Raw genomic sequence first — 19,567 nt, forward strand, 5'->3', positions numbered from 1 at the left:
TTAGTCGGGATATGGTCGACCACTCACGACAGCTCGCCAAGGTGTTGATATACGGGGCACTACTGCGTCGTGCGTATATACACTTGCCACGCCTACTCTGGAACCAACTACAGCTACCGGTGGATTCTGGGCAGCTTTGCGTGACGACTTTGCTCAAGTCAAGGGTCGACAGGAGAGGACCACGGTAGACCTTGGCCAAGCAAGGCCAGCACTTCGTAAGAGGAGACGGCAGCGTAGGTACTGTGCAGCCCAGTGAAATGACTCGACTCGGGTCGAAAACCGTGGCCTTCCCAAGAGCCTGGCAACCTGGTGCGAAGTGTTGCTTGCGGGAACGTGAAGTGCTGCTTTCTTGCTATTAAATTTTGGCCCGGCCGTGGCTTTTGTCTGGTCGTTTGCTGCTTATGGGTGATTGCGAGTGCGACACTAGGTTGATTGCGAGTACGGTAACTGCGTGTCAGCGATAGACCTATGATCAGTATCAGTCCATCGGAAAGGCTGCCAGCAGCTTTTCTTATGTAGTTTTTGCTGAGGCTGTGGCTGTGATTCGACTAACTCTCTCTCTTATCCGCGCGGATCTATCTCTAACATGGGAAGGTGAGGGGTATTCATGTAGCCTTGGATTGTAGCAGTACGGGGGGTGCATTGGGACCTGCACGAGAATGCGGTTAGAGCTTTCAGGGGGAGGGGAGACCTGCTGCCAAGACCGACCGCTTCAGAGTCCAGGCATTGGCGGAGGGCAGGGTTTGGGGGAGTCTGTCTGTCTCTGACGAGGATGCTGTGGTTTGACTCTTGAGGGCATCCCGGAGAGCACTGCTACAGTCATGAAATATGATGAGAAAGAGATATGATTCCAAACTGTTGAGATTGAACCGTTCGTTGTCTTTGTGACCGGCCCACCCGCTGTCCGGGGGGGCATATCCGTGATAAAAGTCAAGAAAAGGGGGCACGGGCAGCTGAGGGAGGTGGATGGGGTCGGCCTTGTTCACCCCGCTTGTTGAGAGCTGCGGCCAACGAACGGACCCTCTCTTCGCCAGGCCCCCATCCCCAAACACTGTCTCTTTTATCACCCCCGACCCAGGGACTTCATCCGATTCCCAGGCACCAAGAACGCAAAAAACAAAGCCCAGAGGCTGCCTGCTAAATTGACAGCCGCAGCAGAAAAAAGAGGTGAATCCGCGCAGCCAGGCGCTGTCATTCATCAGCCTCGAGAGCCACCCCCGACGGGCCTGCGGGGGCGAAGACTCAAGACAGGACGAGGAGACCAAACGAGGACGAGACCGCCTGGGAAACGCCAATCCTTCCAGCACCTGCCTTTTGGACCCTGCTAAGACTCCCCTCGACCGCAAAATTGGGCGAATTGCACCAGTTCCCTCTTCGACCACACCTTTACGCGCAGACCATCGATCCCATCCAACCAGTCACGTCCGTCATCGCGACACTATCGTTCCCAGACAGACCGTCTAGCGCCCCGACAGTGTCTTTCCCGCCTAGTGAGCCATACCCGCCCGGCTGGCGGCCACTCTCTTAGTCCACTGCGGCAACGAACAGATTGCGATTCCATCCCCGTTATCTCGCTTTTTGCTTTTCGGAATCGTTGAAAGGAGACAGAAAGAGAAGCGGGGGAGACCAGCAGGCCGAACCAATACTGCATACCGATCGACCTGTCTCCGATCTGCTCGTGCTTCCATGCTGTCTTTCTTTCCACTGACGACAACCTCAACATGCTAATGGCACAGACCCCCTGCTCGGCATTCAAGGGTTAGAATTTCACGACGAACCACACGTACAGCCTCCACCCACAGATCTTGAGCCTCGATCGACTGCACTCGGCGGTGGAACAAGTAACGACTGCTCTACCACCATCTAACCTGCCCCGCGTCATAGGAGGGGTCCCGTGTCGATCGCGACGATTTCTATCCCACAAATTGGATCCCCTGCGTCTGCTTTCCCCATGAACGGCCTCGTGGGGTCGGCACCTCCTGGTGCCATGTACGTCAGGGCGCTCTATGATTACGAGGCTGATGACAGGACGAGCTTGAGCTTTCACGAAGGCGACATTATCCAGGTCATTACTCGGCTCGAGAGCGGATGGTGGGACGGTGTCATCAACGGCGTCAGAGGCTGGTTTCCTAGTAATTACTGCCAGATCATTGATGAACTCCCAGAGCTTGAAGAAAACGGCGAGCCAGAACAGGTCGAGGAGGAACCTGATGACCACCCGGAAGTATACGAAGGAGAGTATGAGGATGAAGATGGCTCCGAACTTGACGATGTCGAGGGCCTTCCCCTCGAGGGAACCGAAGGCGACAGGCTGAGGGCCGATTTCTGGATCCCTCAAGCCACTCCAGACGGCAGGCTATTCTACTACAACACCATGACGGGCGAGAGCAGAGCGGACCTGCCACTCGAGTCTCCCTCTTCGGTGACCGAGACAGGCCCAAGAGATCGCATGAATCTTAGTGTTCCCGACCGAACAAGGCCGCCGGCCGAAATGATTGCCAGAGGGCTGACCCGAGACGAGGAGGACGAATCGGACGTCAACTCGGCATCCGAACTAGAAGGCGAGGCTCTGATGAACATGCGAGGCTCAGCGGTATGTCATGATTCCTTTGTGTTGTGCACACGTTACTGACTTGCGTGACCCAGCCTGTTTCACGCCGATTCCAGATGGGTGACGGTATTTCTCCAGCACCATCCATGGATTCTATGAACGGACAGTCGCCGGTGACGAGAGCTCGCGGCGAGACGTTTCCAAACGGCAGCTCAGCTCAGACCCCAATGGTATCTTCAGCCACTGCGTTTACCAGCTCCGGGTTCAACCTGCCTACTGCTGCAACGATTCCGCGATCCTTTTTCGACGACGGAACGACACCTGCACTCAACTGGCCTCGTTTGGTGTCCAACATGAAGAAGGCTATTGACCGCTACAGGGAGGCCATCACGTGTGGCAACAGGGCAGAGTATGTTGCACGCGCTGAAGACATCTCAGATCACTTGCGCCTTCTCTTGGCAGCAGGCTCCGGAACGACCGACAACCACTCAGGCCAACCCTCGATCATCTCGACAAACAAGGCGCTCTACCCGCATTTCCGTGACATGATGTCCAAGTTTAGCAAGCTCGTCATCTCTTCACACATCGCGGCGGCGGACTGGCCCAACGCCGAGTCGATACAAAAATGCCTGCAGGAAGCCGACGGCGTCCTGCTAGGTGTCTTTAGCTATCTTGAGGTTGCAAAGCAGCAACGAGGCGACGAGATTCCACGACTGTTCCCAGGCTTTGTTATTGGGTCGAATGCGGGTGGCAGCTGGCAGAACAATGGACTAGGTCCTCGTGACGCCATCACCACCAACTTTCTCGAGGATGAGGAAGGCCTGGTTGAACCAAATGCCCTCCTGGATGGCAAGCTTCTGGAGCGGCTTGATGAGCTGAAAAGGATGGTGGTCTCGAGCATCCGTGAGCTGAATAAGAACCTGCTGGTTACGGACAAGATCATCACTCCCTACAAGCACGAAATGATTGGAAATGCTGTTTGCGCCGCCGGCAGCAAGGTACTGGATATGTTCAAGCCCTGGATTGCCATGATTGAATCAATCGACCTCTCGCTGCTGGACAACACGTTCCAAACGCCGCAACTTGCCGACTTTAGCACCAACAAGCAGAGTTTATATGATAATATCTCTGATTTGATTCTGGGTTGTCAAGCAGTGGCTGGTCCGTTGGCGGACGAGTGGTCAGAGGTGAGGGGTCAAGCTCTGGAGGAACGGCTGGAGTATGTCCGAAACTGCGCACGAGCACTGGAGACGAATTCATCCCATATCGGATTCTCGCTCCAGCTTCTTTCCGAGCAGGTTTCGATTGTCTTGCAGCAACAGGCCGAGACGCGCATGCGGGAAGAAGTGCCCACGCGAGAGCAACCAAGAAGGATGGAGACCATGCCATATGAGCGACCGCATCAGCGGACAGAGTCGCTGTCGCGGCCTGTCAGACCGGGAATGCCTATGGGGTCGCAGTCGTTTACTGAAGGTGACACCATGATGACGACTAACCCGTACCGGAAGGATGACAAGCTTAAGAAGTTCTTTGGAGAAGACCCTACCCCGGTGCAGCAAACGTTGATCGACGACACCCCCGAGTTCTTGAGGCTGGACCACGATGTCGACCTTTCCTGGGACCTCAAGACCCAACCGCCAACGGTCAAGGGTGGTTCCCTGATGGCCTTGGTGGAGCAACTTACACGGCACGACAAGCTCGACGCCAACTTCAACAACACCTTTCTTCTTACCTATCGGTCGTTCACATCAGCACGAGAGCTCTTTGAGCTTTTGGTGAAGAGGTTCAACCTGCAACCGCCAGAAGGACTGACCCAACCCGAGTATGACCAGTGGACAAACCAGAAACAAAAACTGATCCGCTTCCGCATCGTCAATATCTTGAAGAACTGGTTCGACAACTTCTGGATGGAGGACCCAAGCGAGGAAGCCACGAAGCAGCTGTTGCGGGATGTTTACAACTTTGCCAAGGACACGGTCAAATCCACCGAGACGCCCGGTTCGGGTCCTCTGATGACGGTACTCGACCAGCGACTGAATGGCAAGGAGGCGGGCGCCCGCCGTATGATTCAGACGGTCAACCAGAACACGCCAGCTCCCATCATGCCAAAGAACATGAAGAAGCTCAAGTTCCTCGACATCGACGTTACCGAGTTCGCCCGCCAGCTCACGATTATCGAGTCCCGTCTGTACGGCAAGATCAAGCCAACCGAGTGTCTGAACAAGACCTGGCAGAAGAAGGTTGGAGAGGGAGAGCCAGAGCCTGCTCCGAACGTGAAGGCCCTAATTCTTCATTCTAATCAAATGACCAATTGGGTGGCTGAGATGATCTTGTCACAGACCGACGTGAGGAAACGCGTCGTTGTCATCAAGCACTTTGTGGCGGTTGCCGACAAGTGCCGTGGGCTCAACAACTTTTCGACCCTCACATCCATCATCTCCGCCTTGGGTACTGCGCCTATTGCCCGCCTCAAGCGGACATGGGATCAAGTGCCGCAGCGCATTCACGCCACCCTGGAGACGATGCGTAAGTTGATGGCCAGCACCAAGAACTTTGGCGAGTACAGAGAAGCGCTGCACGCCCAGCAGCCCCCCTGCATTCCCTTCTTTGGTGTTTACCTGACCGACTTGACCTTCATCGAGGACGGCATCCCGTCCATCATCAAGAAGACTAACCTCATCAACTTTGCCAAGCGAGCGAAGACGGCCGAAGTGATCCGGGACATTCAGCAGTACCAGAATGTGGCTTACTCGCTCCAGCCGGTCCCCGAGCTCCAGGATTACATACTCAGCAACATGCAGGCGGCGGGAGACGTGCACGAGATGTACGACAAGAGCTTGCAGATTGAGCCGCGCGAGCGGGAAGACGAAAAGATCGTCAGGTAGTACCGCCCTTCTTTTCGCCCACACCCGAATTATTTCCTGTTTGGCGTTTTCAAGCCGACTTCTTATGCCATGAGGCAGCAGTTTATTCCGTACTAACGCTTTGATTTTTTGTTTTGCAGAGTTTTGGCCGAGTCTGGGTTCCTATGAAGAGCGAAAGGGGGATGCGATATACTTGACCTCTACAGTTTTACGACGGGCTTCTACGGTGCGAATGTCGATATTGGGACGGTACATGGATCATGGACGGTCGAGATGTGTGGATGTTCATGTACTGTACGACAATGGGGTCCAAGGGCGGGATGATGGAGCTGTCGATTGTATTTGACAGGGTTTTCTGGGAGCTCCTGGGGTTCGATTTCGACCTCAAGAGAGAGGGTGGGGGCGCTTGGGGTCACTTATAGGAGTCTGCCGAACCGGGATAAACCCATCTCGCCGACCGGGAAACCGTGCGAGAAGACTGGACGCCAAGGTATCCCCGAGTCGACCCTGGAACGACGACAATCTTGCAGCTCCGGCGATGAACCGCACCGACGACCGACCGAGCGAGGCCAAGAGGAGAGGAAAAACAAACTTGAAGGGCAGGCAGCTTTGGAGGACTGCCATTATCTTGGTGGGAACCGGGGTAACAAACTCATATATGGGCAGCATGGTTATGGCATGGGATTGGGTCGGGAAGAGTTATTTTATATGGCCAAGAGAAAAGGGTATATGGTGGGAGGGCGATTCCAAGGCCCCAGGCAAATTTGAAGGGATATGGACATATGGGAGGGCTGGAGAGCTGTGTGTGTATCTGTCTGTCTCTGTGTGTGTGTGTGTGTGTGTGTGTGTGTGTGTGTGTGTGTGTGTGTGTGTGTGTGTGTGTGTGTGTGTGTGTGTGTGTGTGTGTGTGTGTGTGTGTGTGTGTGTGTGTGTGTGTGTGTGTGTGTGTGTGTGTGTGTGTGTGTGTGTGTGTGTGTGTGTGTGTGTGTGTGTGTGTGTGTGTGTGTGTGTGTGTGGGATATGTGTATGTGTCGAATTTTAGCAGGCACATTCATGGATTTTTTTTCGGTCATCTTGGGAGCAGAGGGCAGACAAGGGGAAGGGGAAATAGATGAGGGTTCATTTGCTGATGAATGGGGGGGATTAAGCTATCGGGATTTAGAAAGCTTTAATCTGCTTCATACTGCTACCACTACTCGATGATTTATGGAGGGTGTAGACTTAGTGTGGGATATTGCAGTCTTCTTTTCTAAGTCATCATTTCATGCTTGTGAACTGATGACTCTGGGGTTTGTTGGTCATGAGAATCAGGAGTTGAGTGAATGAGTGAGTGATAAACTTGAACCGAGGTCAAGCAGCCAAGGATGTTGAGGTCGGCCTGGATGCTACCTACCCCAGATTGATCACCATGGCTCGCATGCAGTTGACAGGCTGTGTTTATGCCGCTCGCTGTCTGCTTGCATGGCCACGAGGAGGTACGTAGCCAATGATGTTGTGTTAGTAATGAGGGGACTTTAGAGGGGTTTTCGGGCGTGCATTCGGGAGGGACGACTTCCGCTCGCGCGGTTTCTCTACACAAAGCATGTGAAAAGGGACGGGTGACTGGGGAGGAAAGCCGCGACTTGTAACCTGAGGTTAGACGTGTAGTGGTAGGTTGTGTGTTTGTGCAGTGCTCGGTTGAAGTACCGATACTTCTTTTTTTTCCCCTTTTTTTTTTTTAAAAAAAAAAAAAAAAAACCATCAGTGTCATGACTGCGACCCATAGGCAGCATCATTCATCTACTTTTCTTCAAAGTTGGTTTCTAGAAAGGGGGTATGGGATGAGGTAAGCACCCCCTTTACCTCATGGCTCATTAATATCTATATTTCATCCCTCGTATACATGCATAGGTACATACATAGGTAACAAGTAAAGTCAACGTCAGCTATATAGCTCTTGTCCTTTGAGCGAATCCCATCATCGGTCATCCCAGTTTATTATGTATTCACCACACCTTATATTCCCCCCCATCATCAACCCCCACCATCACCTCTTCTTCCTCAACTCCCCCTTCGGCGGCAAAACCCTCACCACCCCCTGCCCCACGCTCTCCCAGACACTCCCCCCCACCCTCCCGGGCAACCTCCTCCCCCTCAACCTCTGATCGACGAGCCACATCCCCACCACAAACTCCTCCCGTCCCAACGCCCCCTTTCCCCCCCGATCAACCAACCCCCATATCTCGGCCAACTCCTCCCTCGGCAGCCGACTCCTGTCCCAAATATCCCTCACCACAACATTAACAACCAACTCTGCCTCCTTCGTCCCAGCCTGTGCCCTCCCTTCCTCATCATCATCCTCCCCACCGGTAAACCCCCACCCCGGCCTCATAAACAACCCCTTATTGCTCGCCCAAACAGCCTCATACCTCCTCCTCTGCCCTGCCGTAACCTCATCCCTCCACCTCGATCTCGACCCCTCGTGGTGAGCGTGGTTCCTCCGGCCGGGTATGTGATGACCGAGCACCTTTCCCTTTCGGTGGGCGTGCCTATGCATTTTCCTTCTGGCGTCTTCGTCATCTGACAGAGACGTGGGGGGTTGCCGGAGGGTGGTGAGCATTCCCGTCCGTTTTGGGGAGCGACTTCCCGATTTGGAGTTGCCACTGCGATGAGGCGTCAAAGAGTCGACTGTTCTCTGCGGAAGGGAAGCGTTGTGGGATTTATCGTTGTGATGGTGGTGGGGGTTATGGCGTCTAGAAGGAGGAGGGATGGGGGGTGGTGCTAATGGGGAGGGGGTTAGTCGGGAAGAAGCCAAGTTGCTGGCTACGATGGCGTTGGTGAGGGAGTCGAGGCCGAGGTTGGGGGTTGATAGCCTTGGTGCTGAAGGCCGGCGTGGTGGTGGGGAGGAGGCTGGGCGGCGACGGGATTTGGGTGGTTTGGGTGCTTGTTTTGATTGTTGTTGTTGTTGTTGTTGTTGTTGTTGTTGTTGCTCTTGGGGCTTGTTGTCTTGTTCTTGAGGGGTAGGTTCCTCAACTTCTTCCGGATCTGGTTGCTGAGCTGAGGATGCTGAGACGAAGCTGTCATCAGAAGACATTGAGCACTCAGACACCCGACGCATGACTGGCGCTGCCGGGACTGGCCTCTGCTCAACCACATTGGCAGTTTGCTTCTCTTCAGGCCTGGCTTCCTCCATACTGGTCGACCGGATAGCAGTAACCTCAACAGTAGGTGTTTTCGTATTCTTGTCACTGGTATTCCTAGCAGGTGGTAATGCCGGGGGTTCCAGTTTTGCCGTCTTAGCAACCCTTCTTGGTTGAGAGACAACTTGTGTAGAAACAGCAGGCGAAGAGAATTTCGAAGGAGGCGTGCCAGGACGCTTTATCTCATGATGCTCAAGCTTTGACTCACCCTCAGCTTTAGGCTTCTCAGTAGACACGGGCGTCTTTTTAGGCTTAGGCTTCGGTTTTGGTTTAGGCTTTGTCTTGGTCTGTTGTTCGTCCAGCACTTCCTGTGTCTGCCTTTCACCAGCCGGCCCAGGGCTCCTACCCCTCGGTGACAGCGAGGGTGATACCTTTTGCTGCCTAGGTGTGGGCGCGTCCCTCTTCTTAACAGGGTCAACATCCTCCCCGCCCTTGCTTTCAAACAGCGACACCAAAGACGTCGTCGGCATTATCGACTCGGTATCCAGCGCATCTACCGACTTCGGACCTAAGCTCGGCGCCATAGACAACACGCTCGCAGCTCCGGTGCTATGTCCCCTGCTCCTACCCGGACGGGTCTGGGTAACACCATTGTTGTTTGCCTTTTGGTTCGTGTTCGGAATCGGAGAAGTAGACCTGCTGGCGGCGAGCGTGGCAGCTATAAACGAGGCAGACGATTGCTTCCCGCCATCCCCAGCATTACTCCTGCCCGCCCCCGGTGGTGACAACAACGGCGTGCTGCTGGTACCCGGGCTGATCCCCCCCCCACTGCCCGCATGTAGATACTGAGCCACTCTCTGAGCCACCAGCCCATCATCATCCTTTTCAATGTTATCCTCCCTAACCCCCTGGTTACTCCAACTACCCCCCGTCTCCTGCCTCCCAATCTCTAGTCTCCCAGAAGCACTGTGCGCCACCGAACTCGCCCGCGATCGTGTCTGTGAAACAGAGGCATCTCTCGCGGCATGATTCGCCGCAAGGAAAGCCCCGTTCCCGGCCCCGGCCCCGGTTGTTCTCGTCCTCGTAGTATTGTTCTGCGTCGTGTTTCGATTCGGGGATATCGACGTCTGTTTCGTCTCAGCAGCGTTCTTATTATTCGTAGCAGCGGTAGCCTTTTGGGCGTTGAAAGCAAGAGTTGCGCCCTTCAAGGCGGCCGAGAGAGCAGCCGCATTATTGCTGTTGTTGGTAACGCTTTTTGTAGGGAGACCGCCGCCTTGATTTCGAGTCGGTGAGGTCGACATTTAGGATGTCTCTTAAATCTCGATAGGCGCGTGGAATGGTAAAGCTTCGCCCCCCCTCCCCTCCGGTTAAGGACCGGATAATGTTTCAGTCTTGCAGCGCGCGGCGGGACAAAGCCGGTGTACCTATCCTTCTTAGCTGCCAGCCCGGGGCATCCAATCAGTTCAAGGGAAATGTAATGGATGTCAATGTCGTAGTGAGGTATGTTTTGTACGAGGGAAAGGATTAGGAACAGGTAGACAGCAGCTCCGAAAGGAACATTCGCATCAATGGGTTGAGGTGCGGCTGATGACGAATGTAAATACGTTTCATGGGGTAACGAAACAGCAAGCACAGGGCCGCCCTTTCGCGCTGTGAGGGACCTGCTGAAAGCGCGTCAGAGACCCGGGAGCTGAAGCCAAGAGCTGCTCGTCTTCTGTAAGGCTCCAGCGAGCTAACTGATGCCCCGCTAAAGAGGCGCGTTCCAGAAGTTTAGGCCCGCTAGGGTGACCGATGTAACTGTCACTGACAGCAAGGCTAAAATGTTGAAGATGGCAAAAACGGTGGAACTGACAACCGTAAATCCAAGGTTGTCACGACAGCACATAAATCTGACTGATATAGACATATATATATTGCAAAGTTAAGAATGCCAGACTTAATGCACCAAAGGATAAAGATATATGACGACCAGCCTCTAGTATTCAGGGCATATCGAAACGATAATAACTCCCCCTTGTACAAACGCCAGCCATTTACAAATAGGTATCCATCCATCTTCCCACCGAACTCCCATCCAACATATTCGGTGTTCCCATTCCCTTACTCCCAGCCATCAATCCCATCTCGTGTTCTTTCCCATTGCTGGACCCAAACCATCAAAAAATACATATAACAATAAACATGAACCCCCCTTCTGATACAAAGTTTTGACCCGCACCAAGCTGAAAAAGCCAAAGAAGCAAAAACCGAAGAAACCCATCAGACAGGAACCAAACCCATCCGACAGTAAAAAGCAGTTCATAAAACAAGTACCCCTCGAAATGAAACCCAAACCTTCCCTTTTGCCCAAATCCAGCCCTCTCGCTCACTCAAAAAGCATCCTCATCAGTCCACTCACTCCCCCCACTCAAAATCCTATTTCCATCCTCATCCACAACAACATTCCCAGCACGTTGCTGCGACGACGGCGGCGGAATCCCCCCACCACTTCTCAACTTCTGCACCCCCCTAATAGTCCCAAACCCCACCGCCTGCTGCGCCGCCCTAACCTTGGCATAATACGCCTCGGACACATCCACCTCCGGCTCGCTCGTATCATCATACGTCTCCCAGTTCTCCGACCCCGACACCCCGCTAACAATAGTCGACGTGTCCGACACCTGCCTCTGCTGTGCTGCTGCCGTCTGTGAATACTGCAGCGGACTCCTCGACGGCGGCTCATAGCTCTGCCTCGTCGACGACGACGACGAATCATACTCTCTCTCCCTCGTCGAGTTCTGCCTCGATGGCGGGTTATACTCCCTCGTCGGCGGCCTGCTGCTGTCGTCCGTGTGATTCGTCTGTCTCGAAGTGGTGGTGTATTCCCTGCTGCTCGGCCTGCTATCGCTGCTGTTCTGGGAAGAATACCTGTCCCTCTCGTCATAAACATCCTCGGGCTGGACCTGCCTCACAATGCTGACACTCGACCCCAGCTTCATCGAACTCCTGAAAGATGGCATCGTCGTCGGTGCCTCCATTTTCAGCTCGGGAGCCGGCATCAAATCCCTCATTTTCGGCGGTGGCGCTCTCATGACAAGCCTCAGACTTCCAGTCGCACTACTAACCGAATCCGATGCTCGAGGTCGCTCCGGGGAGTTGTTCCCGTTCCTAAGGTTTGAGAGCGGCGGTCGGGGGTGGCTAACCGTGCTTCCGCGGATCGGACTGCCCTTGCTGATGACTGTATTAGCTGTGACTGTTGCCGCCCTGGCCAGAGTTGGTTTGGTGGTGGTGGTGGTGGTGCTCGCCGTGGTGGGGGTTTTGTTTCCGTTCCGCTGCGGGTTCGGTTTGTTCAGGCTGCCTACGCTTTTGGCGCGGGAGAGGGTGCTGTTTGACCTGGAGGTGCCCGGGGTCACAGCGGTGGGCGCTGCCGAGGCGTTGGCTGGTGTCTTCGACCTGGGGCCGGGGGTCGGTTTTGGGGGATCTTCGAGTTCGATGACATCCAGGTAGCGCTCTCCGTGTACAAGAAATGGTCGGCCGTAGTCGTCTTCCCACTTCTCAAGGCCTTTGCGGAGCTCGGCGATGACCTTGGGGAGGTCCTTGGCGATGCGCTTTCTCATCTTCTCTTCGCGCAGTAGCTTGCCTGGGTCGCGTCTCTCGCCTTTCTGTCCGCGCATCATTAGTCTGGAAGAATCCTGGGCTGAAGCGGCAAGCTCGTCTCTTTCTTGAATGAGGGACTTGTGCTTGTCAACGAGAGCCAGAGTAGGAGCTCGTTGCTCTTTGAGGACCTCGAGCCGAACGATTTCGCGTTCGTGGGCCTCAAGAAGAGCATCGCTGTAGACATCGGAGAAGGCTGGCGTGAACTCGAGCATCTCTTCCTCAGAAAGATACAGGGTGTCCCAAAGTTCCTGAAGCTTCAGACGAGCATCCTCGACAAAGATGTGAAGGTTTTGCCTCTTCAGCTCATTGAGGCGCGCAAGTTCCTCCTCGAACTCGTTAATCTGCCGGATTCCGCAGCCGCGGTTGCTGTTGAGGAACGCCTTACGGTCCGCCTCATCAACCTCGAGCCTCTCCCAAAGACCCTCAACAGTATCTTTGAGGTCTCTAAGACGTCTTTCGCGGTTCTCCTTCTCTTTCAAAAGCTTGTCCCTCTTGGCCTTCAGACGAGCAAGATCCTCCTGGTGAAGACCAAGCTGCTCGGGGGCATCGCGATAATACTTCACTATCGCATTATCTGTTTGCGCTTGGGGGGTTCCCAGTTCAGCCCAGAGCTGGATGATATTCTCACCCAAGCCCTTGACAGTTTCCACGCGGTGCATGTACTCCTCATACACACGAGTAAACTCAGCATCCAACTTGTCCACATACTTGGGTGATAAGTCAAACGTTGGAGGAATTGATTGATTTGGCGCGGTGGGCGGCAGCTCAATCTTGACAAATGATGGTTCAAGATGTGACGAGTAAGATTCGAGCGCTTGAACAAGTGCTGTCACATCATTAGCTGCAGTCGCACACGTGGCATGGTGTTGTGAGGCACTTACTCTTGACCTGCTCGAATCGCTCTCTATGCAGCCGACTGACTTGATTTTGCTTTTTTTCGAGAACTTTGAGACACCTTGTGAGTGGATAAGTGATTTTCATGTCCTCGTCCTCATAGCGGCGCGATATGCTGTCGTCTAGGGAAGCCTCCATTTGCCGGATGGTGGTCATCATTTTTTGCGCTTGCTCAATCATCCCCTTCTTTTCAGATGTGACAAGTCGCACTTGATTGTTGAGTGCCTCGGAGAGCGCAGAGAAGAGCTGATATGATTTTGGTCAGTGAACATCTGCGATCGGGCCGCAATTGAATGCGCATACCTCTGCCTCTCGCGACTCGCGCTCATGGCTGGAGACTCCAATCTCGTCAAACAGGCCATGCAGCTGGCCAATTATTGTATTGACCTGCTGGGCCAGATAGCTGGTGTCCATCTTGGGGGGAAGGTGAGGTTGTCGTCAGGATGCGCAGTGGGTTGTAGATCGGATGCCTGATGAAGCGACTCCAGTGGAGATGATTGCTAGGGGCAGTCGGTAATGCTGCTGTGTTGTGGTAACGAGTGTACAGATGATGTCGGTCGTGGCGGGGTGTGCCATCCAGCGCAATGCAGAGCAGAATGACGTGCAGCGGCAGCAGTTGGCCTGGGGTGTCGTGGCCTTGCAGCTGTTTACAAAAGTCGCTATTGTACCTGGTGGGAATAGTAGTGGCAGCGTCGGCGCATCGCAAAAAAGTGAAGATGTCGAGATGAAAAGAGACGGGATTGATCGTGTGGAGTTTTGCGGCGAGGCCGGTCGATCAGCTCTTGTCGCTCACAGGTCGCGGGGAAAGCGTCGTCAGAAAGAAAAGAGGAGAACAAAATGAAAGTCGAGCGAGACAGGAAACGGCAAAGTGCGAAATGCTGCGTCTTGTTTCCAGGAATCGCCTGCAGAAAGCGCTGCACCTCGTAATCCTGGTTCGCGCTCCCGCCCGTTGTCAGGGCAACGTCTGCCTATATCCCTGTGTTTGGTTGGGTGGAGTTTCAGCCGTTCAGGAGGCCCCGCCTGAACTTCCCTGTTCCTGACGACCATTTCGCATCTCTACCCCGCTCCCAAGGCGCATCGAGTCTTGATTTCGCCCATTTAGCGGGACGTCTATGAGCAAATCCGGGGGATCTGAACATGGGAACGGCTTCTAGAGTTGCTTGTTGGCTTTCCAGATCCAACATTTCCTTGAATCAGTTAAACAAGATGGCTGGGGGTTAGTGGGGTTTAACATCTCTCTTAAGCGCCCTAAGGGGGGCTGTCAGCAATGCTCACAGCTTCCAACTGCAGCTTTCTCAGCTTATTACTATTCCCGGCAAGTCCTCGGTCAAACAACTCGATATGCACCTCGTTCCGAGAGCATTCAAAGGGAGCGAGCGATAAGTACAGTCTTTCGCCAGATCTTGACACCATCGCGCAAGCGGCAATGGGTAAGCCGTTGTTGCTCTGCCCCCGAGATGTAAGGGCGTGTCAAGGTAAAGAGATCACAATCACCGGACGAGACAGACGACCTTCCTCTTCCCCTTGCATCCTCAACTGTGGATATCCGCCGTTTAGACCCGCAACATCTCGGCCGGTTACTTGAGGGACGCATATGATCTCGAAATACGAGTTCCCGGACAAGCGGACACGACCAACCTGGAGAACAACCAGAGCCTCAAAGAGTCATTCTGCTTAACACCAATAGCATCAATCTCGGTTTCTAGTCACTTCCGGCCATTGTCACACCGTCCGGAGACGGCAGCCGGAGGAGATGATATCCGTGTGTCCTCCCGTTGCCAGAGCATCGGTTCGTGAGGTGGACAAGATGAGAGGTCGCAATGGAAATCTTCTGGATGCGATGCGTTCAGGGTCAGCGGCCGCATTAGATTCCGTCGACGCAAGCTCGCTGCTATTGGGGCTGCTGAAGCGGTGGGAGTTGGCTAAATTGTTCGACACAAACTGGCCGGTATGGTCCAGAGCAACGTCGTTCCTGGGACGAACAAACCTCCGCGGCATCAATCGCACAGACCACATCGACGTTGCTTGGGATGGGATGGAGGCATATATGCCCGTACCTGCAATATAGGGGTCGTCTTTCAACCTCAGATGCAGTTCTCGGCGCCTCCTCAAGACTCGGAAGCTGTGCAACCTAAACGCTCCAACGCATGAGATGGATGACTGTTGACGTCCCGAGTCCTTCTTTTTCTCTGGATGCGACCCCTTGCCGGCAGTTCTCCCCCGCACAGGAGATCTGGGTCAATGCCATGCGGTCTGTGCGTTGACGTCCTCCTCCCTTTGGACCCTTTATCGTTTGCACACGTCCCTTCATGAGGTGAGAAGGCACGATCTTGAGAAACTCCGTAGCCAAACAAAGAAGCTACTAAAAAACAGCCAAAGGTAAGAAAGGCAGTCGCGAGCCAACCAGATCAGGCGTCTCCCCCCCACCACCACTCCTTCCTCTGCCCCTGAAAGCCACTCTCAAGCCTCGTTGCCTCTTGCCATATCTGGATGCTTTAACATAGTAAAGAGATCTCATTGGCCAGACCGAAAATATCCTGTCATAGCCATCGAGCCGCAATTCTGGCGAGTTTGAGAAAGAGCCTTCCTCTACCTAACTTTGACTGTTATCCGTCATCCTCATGGTCCAGAACCCAGACAGGTCCTGGCAACTGCCGATTTCCCCAGATTCTGTGCCGATCATTGTTACTTCTCTCGCCAGAGTGCTCTTGTGGTCTTCCTGCTTCGCATGACAGCCTGGTCCCTGTTGAGAGTCATTCGACTGAACTTCTACCGCTGTTTGATCAGCCACCGCCGCAATCAGACGACGTAATGTCACCCCATATTCAGACGATCTGGAAGAGTAGATTGTCTTCTCTGTTCTTTCTTCTCCTGTCAACCTTGTGCTTGATGGTTTCTCTGGATCCTACACTCGGGGTTTTCTCCGTCAGGGTGAGGACCGGTCTTGGCCATGTTTATCCGAGCTGCTGGCGTGGTCGGGAAGACTCCATATCCTACAGTCAAAGGCTCAGGGTGAGTGGTGAATGGTTTGTCTATCTTTTATCTACCGAGAAATAAATCGGTGACTACGGCACCACATGTGCACTTCGACACTGGATGTTGACTTCGGGAACTATGAGACCCTCGACCGTTGATCTCATATCTCTTTTCTTGTCATGCTACCACTGAGCGGCCATGTCCGATATTGCCACCCAGCTCGAAACAGATGGGTTCAGCCCGTGAATTTTAACTATGCCGGCCGTTAGCCGGTACCTTCACCAGTTCACCTTTGCCTGGCGAGATCTACTGCAGAGTCCATCTTGATACACCAGACAGTTTATCCGGCCGGGAACTTGCATATGAGTCGCACCAAGAGACGAGACGAGACACACTCTCAGATCGACGTACAGCATCTCTTCTTCCTCTCCAGTCCACTCTCCGGCCTCTACCGCAGCCAGAGCCATTTGAGAGAAGCTGGACACGGCACAGTGTTGCCTGGAAGAAGGCCATGATGTGCTTCCTTGACGTCGTCGACATCCCGTCTCTGCTCAGACTGGGGGGAAGTCGATGGCTTATATCTGGGGGAGCATCCCGTCCTGTTTTGATATCTCGAGTTTCTATTCTTTTGAGTATTCCACAGTGTCTCTCTTTTGGCAGTCTTCTTCTCACTCTCCTAATGGAGATTCAACCCACATTTCATATCCCATTGATTGTAATGCGATAGCACCTCCACCTTGCTTTGCGTCATGGACGCCTCTTCACTTCTTGCCCTGCCGACTTCGCCGGCACCATCTTCGCTACAGATTTTTGCGCTCTTTATCAACTTTTTCTTTCCGGTATTGGCTTTTATAGTGGTTTCCGTCAGGGTGGCGGGCAGGGTGGCCAGCAGCCAGTTTTCCATGGATGATTGGCTGGTCTGCATTGCCATGCTGATGTCGGTCGCAGAGACGGTCATCAGCTTCTTTTGTACATGTCCCCTTGCTATTTTCCTGCTATGGCAACAACCACTAACTGACTCTTTTTCTGTCCAAGTCATCAAAACAAACTTCATCGGCATCCCCATCAGCCAAGTCCCACCCCACGACCCTACTCAGGGTCTTATCTGGGCTTATGCCGTGCAGATATTGTACAACCCCATCCTCGCCCTCGTCAAGTCATCTGCGCTTATTTTCCTGTCTCGATTGTTCGGCCAAAAAGACGGCGTCAGACGGTTTCTGCTCTGGCTCAACATTGCCAACATCTCCCAGATGGTGGCTGTCTTTTTTGCTATCACGTTTCAATGCCTACCCATCGCCTTTAATTGGGATCTCACTACTAGGGGTGGTAGGTGTGTTGACCGCCGGGTGCTATACACTTGCACGGCTGTGATCAACATCGTCACCGACCTCCTGATCTTGGGGACGCCGATTTGGATATTTGCCAAGCTGAAGATACCGAGACGGACAAAGATGGCGTTGTTGTTTGTTTTTTTGTTGGGGTTTTTGTATGTGACCTCCCTCTTCTCACTTGGTTACCTTGTGTGCTAACCTGGGTTGTGGTGAAAAAGAGTAACCATCACCTCCGTCGTCCGCCTCGTCTTGCTGGTTCAGGGATTATTCAACCTTACTGCGCTGTCTGATCCGACGTCGAACGTCGGGTTTGTCACCTCTGCCATTGAGACGAACCTGGCGCTTATTACCGCTTCTGCCCCGGCGTTGAGGCCTATATTTCGGAGGAGGGAGAGGGGTGGGTGGTTAGGTCGATCCACCATCGCCCCTGCGACAACCAATGGAGCTCCTGATTTGGAATCAGGGCAGAAATCGGTTGGTTGGAACAAGGCTAATAGATCGTCCTCCCCTGCGAGGAGTGTCAGGGCTAAGTTTGGACGTGGCGGGAGTAAGTTGTCTCGAGGAGGGAGAGCGAGAAGAGGTGGGAGAGGAGGGAGATTACGGCCTATCATCACCAGGGTCATCACGACGACCGAACAGCAGCAGGAGCTCCGGAGTTCGAGCCCGAGGGAGAGCGAGGAGCAGACGATGACGAGGAATGGGATTATGAGGGTTAGTGATGTGCAGAGGGAAATTGAGGAGATTGCTATTGGGTTGGCGAGGACTACGACAATGGCGAGTAGGGGGTCGATGGAGGAGGAGAGGGGGAGGACAAGGGAGAGGGGGAGGACAAGGGAGAGAGTGGTGGTTTATAGTGAGAGTATTTATCCGGAGTATGTTCCCGATTTATTACCTGGTGATGATGGGGGGGGGAAATTGGATTTGAGGGTGAGGGATGAGGAGAGGAGGTATGATGAGGGGAGGGTGTCGAGGAGGTATGGGGTTGTTACGCCTAGGACTGGGGTGACGCCTACGGGGAGGGGTTGGGAGGGGAGTGGGCGGCCTTTTTAGGGGGGGTGTTGAGCGCCTCTGTTTTCTTCTGTTTTGGGTGGTTTGCTTTGGATATGGTGTTTTGGTGTTTGGGAAGGGTTGGGGCTGGGTTTGTCATTTTGGACTATGGTTCTGGAAGGGGTTTATGGCTGGGGAAAATGGCCCGTGTGTGTTAAATACCACTTTCATTTGTTCATTTATCCGAGGTAGTGTGTAAATAGCTTTCTGGGTACTGTAGTTTGTGTACTTTACATCTTATGATCATAAACTTCCTAGGACTGACTAGTCACACCATGACAACTTCGCGCAGAAATTAGTCTTGACACAATACTTTTAAACAATTGAAGGTCAAATTGGTCTCTAGGACGATACTCCGAAACACGAGGAAAGTTGTTTCACGGGTGAATTTTCTAGAAAGACCCTTTCACTGTGCCGTCCGTGCTTTATGCAAAAGCTGATGGTTTATGCGTCCCGCTTCGGGTAGGGGGATAAGGGTCTGATATGTTTGGCGATGAAACGTGGGAGTTTCCTGTGCCCATTCACCCATCCGCTTTCAGGGTTGCTACTGGTATTTGGAATAGAGGATGGTGAGTAGTTTTCATGTGGGTGGAAACGTTGATAGAGTTGAGGTTTGATATTGTTCTGCTGCTGTTCTAGGTAGTTGCGGTCTTGGTTTCACAAACTAGCTATCTAGAGTATTTGCCTTGCCTTTGTTTCCAAAATCAAGTTTGGTATTTAAGTCTTATTATACAGCCAAATGTGTTTATAGGGACCGCAAGTAATTTGGATGAAGAGCATTGAAAGTAATGGCATGTGTAGGGTTTTGGGTGGTATTGATATATGGGCCAAGATTGTTCGAGAAGCAAGTGGTCTAGCAGTCGTTGGGTTCTGATTCTTTGGAGAACTTGCAAAAAATGTTAATTTGGGTAAGCAGGCACCTTTGTTCTTTTGTGATTGTCAAGGTCAGAATCGATCTAGTGTATGCAGTGAGCTTTCTTTCTCGCTCACACTTGAGGGGTGACTGTGGCCGGGCATGGTTTCAAGACAGCCCTGTGGTGAAGATATTTTCCCCGAGTTTGAGATATTTTCCCCGAGTTTGAGAGACTTCCAAATGACTGAAGGCTTTCAGCGCTTACTCTGATGTGCAACAGCATTTACAAATCAATA

At 53.1% G+C, this 19,567-nt stretch overlaps 4 protein-coding genes across 4 annotated transcripts; 2 read left to right on the top strand and 2 right to left on the bottom strand.

Moving 5' to 3' along the window:
* Positions 1–1,951: 1,951 nt before the first annotated feature.
* On the top strand, positions 1,952–5,811 carry CDC25 (cell division cycle-related protein; the record flags this gene model as incomplete). The annotated part of the gene is made up of 3 exons (XM_062893631.1): positions 1,952–2,593; positions 2,647–5,427; positions 5,556–5,811. 3 exons carry the CDS (start codon positions 1,952–1,954, stop codon positions 5,610–5,612), a joined length of 3,480 nt encoding a protein of 1,159 aa, XP_062739464.1. The 3' UTR covers positions 5,613–5,811.
* Positions 5,812–7,074: 1,263 nt separating this feature from the next.
* IRS4 (Increased rDNA silencing protein) lies at positions 7,075–10,077 on the bottom strand. Its single transcript, XM_062893632.1, has 2 exons — positions 9,343–10,077; positions 7,075–9,274 (listed from the first exon to the last, which is right to left on the bottom strand). The coding sequence occupies exons 1-2, from the start codon at positions 9,412–9,414 to the stop codon at positions 7,442–7,444; spliced, it is 1,905 nt and encodes a 634-aa protein (XP_062739465.1). The 5' UTR covers positions 9,415–10,077; the 3' UTR covers positions 7,075–7,441.
* Positions 10,078–10,422: 345 nt separating this feature from the next.
* ASE1 (Microtubule bundling protein) lies at positions 10,423–13,975 on the bottom strand. The gene is made up of 3 exons (XM_062893633.1): positions 13,368–13,975; positions 13,052–13,310; positions 10,423–12,996 (listed from the first exon to the last, which is right to left on the bottom strand). The coding sequence occupies exons 1-3, from the start codon at positions 13,476–13,478 to the stop codon at positions 10,904–10,906; spliced, it is 2,463 nt and encodes an 820-aa protein (XP_062739466.1). The 5' UTR covers positions 13,479–13,975; the 3' UTR covers positions 10,423–10,903.
* Positions 13,976–16,789: 2,814 nt separating this feature from the next.
* On the top strand, positions 16,790–18,421 carry QC762_707900 (uncharacterized protein; the record flags this gene model as incomplete). The annotated part of the gene is given in 4 exon segments (XM_062893634.1): positions 16,790–17,009; positions 17,076–17,526; positions 17,590–18,169; positions 18,188–18,421. 4 exon segments carry the CDS (start codon positions 16,790–16,792, stop codon positions 18,419–18,421), a joined length of 1,485 nt encoding a protein of 494 aa, XP_062739467.1.
* Positions 18,422–19,567: the final 1,146 nt, after the last annotated feature.

Source organism: Podospora pseudocomata, chromosome 7 (assembly GCF_035222375.1).
Source record: "Podospora pseudocomata strain CBS 415.72m chromosome 7, whole genome shotgun sequence".
NCBI lineage: Eukaryota > Fungi > Ascomycota > Sordariomycetes > Sordariales > Podosporaceae > Podospora > Podospora pseudocomata.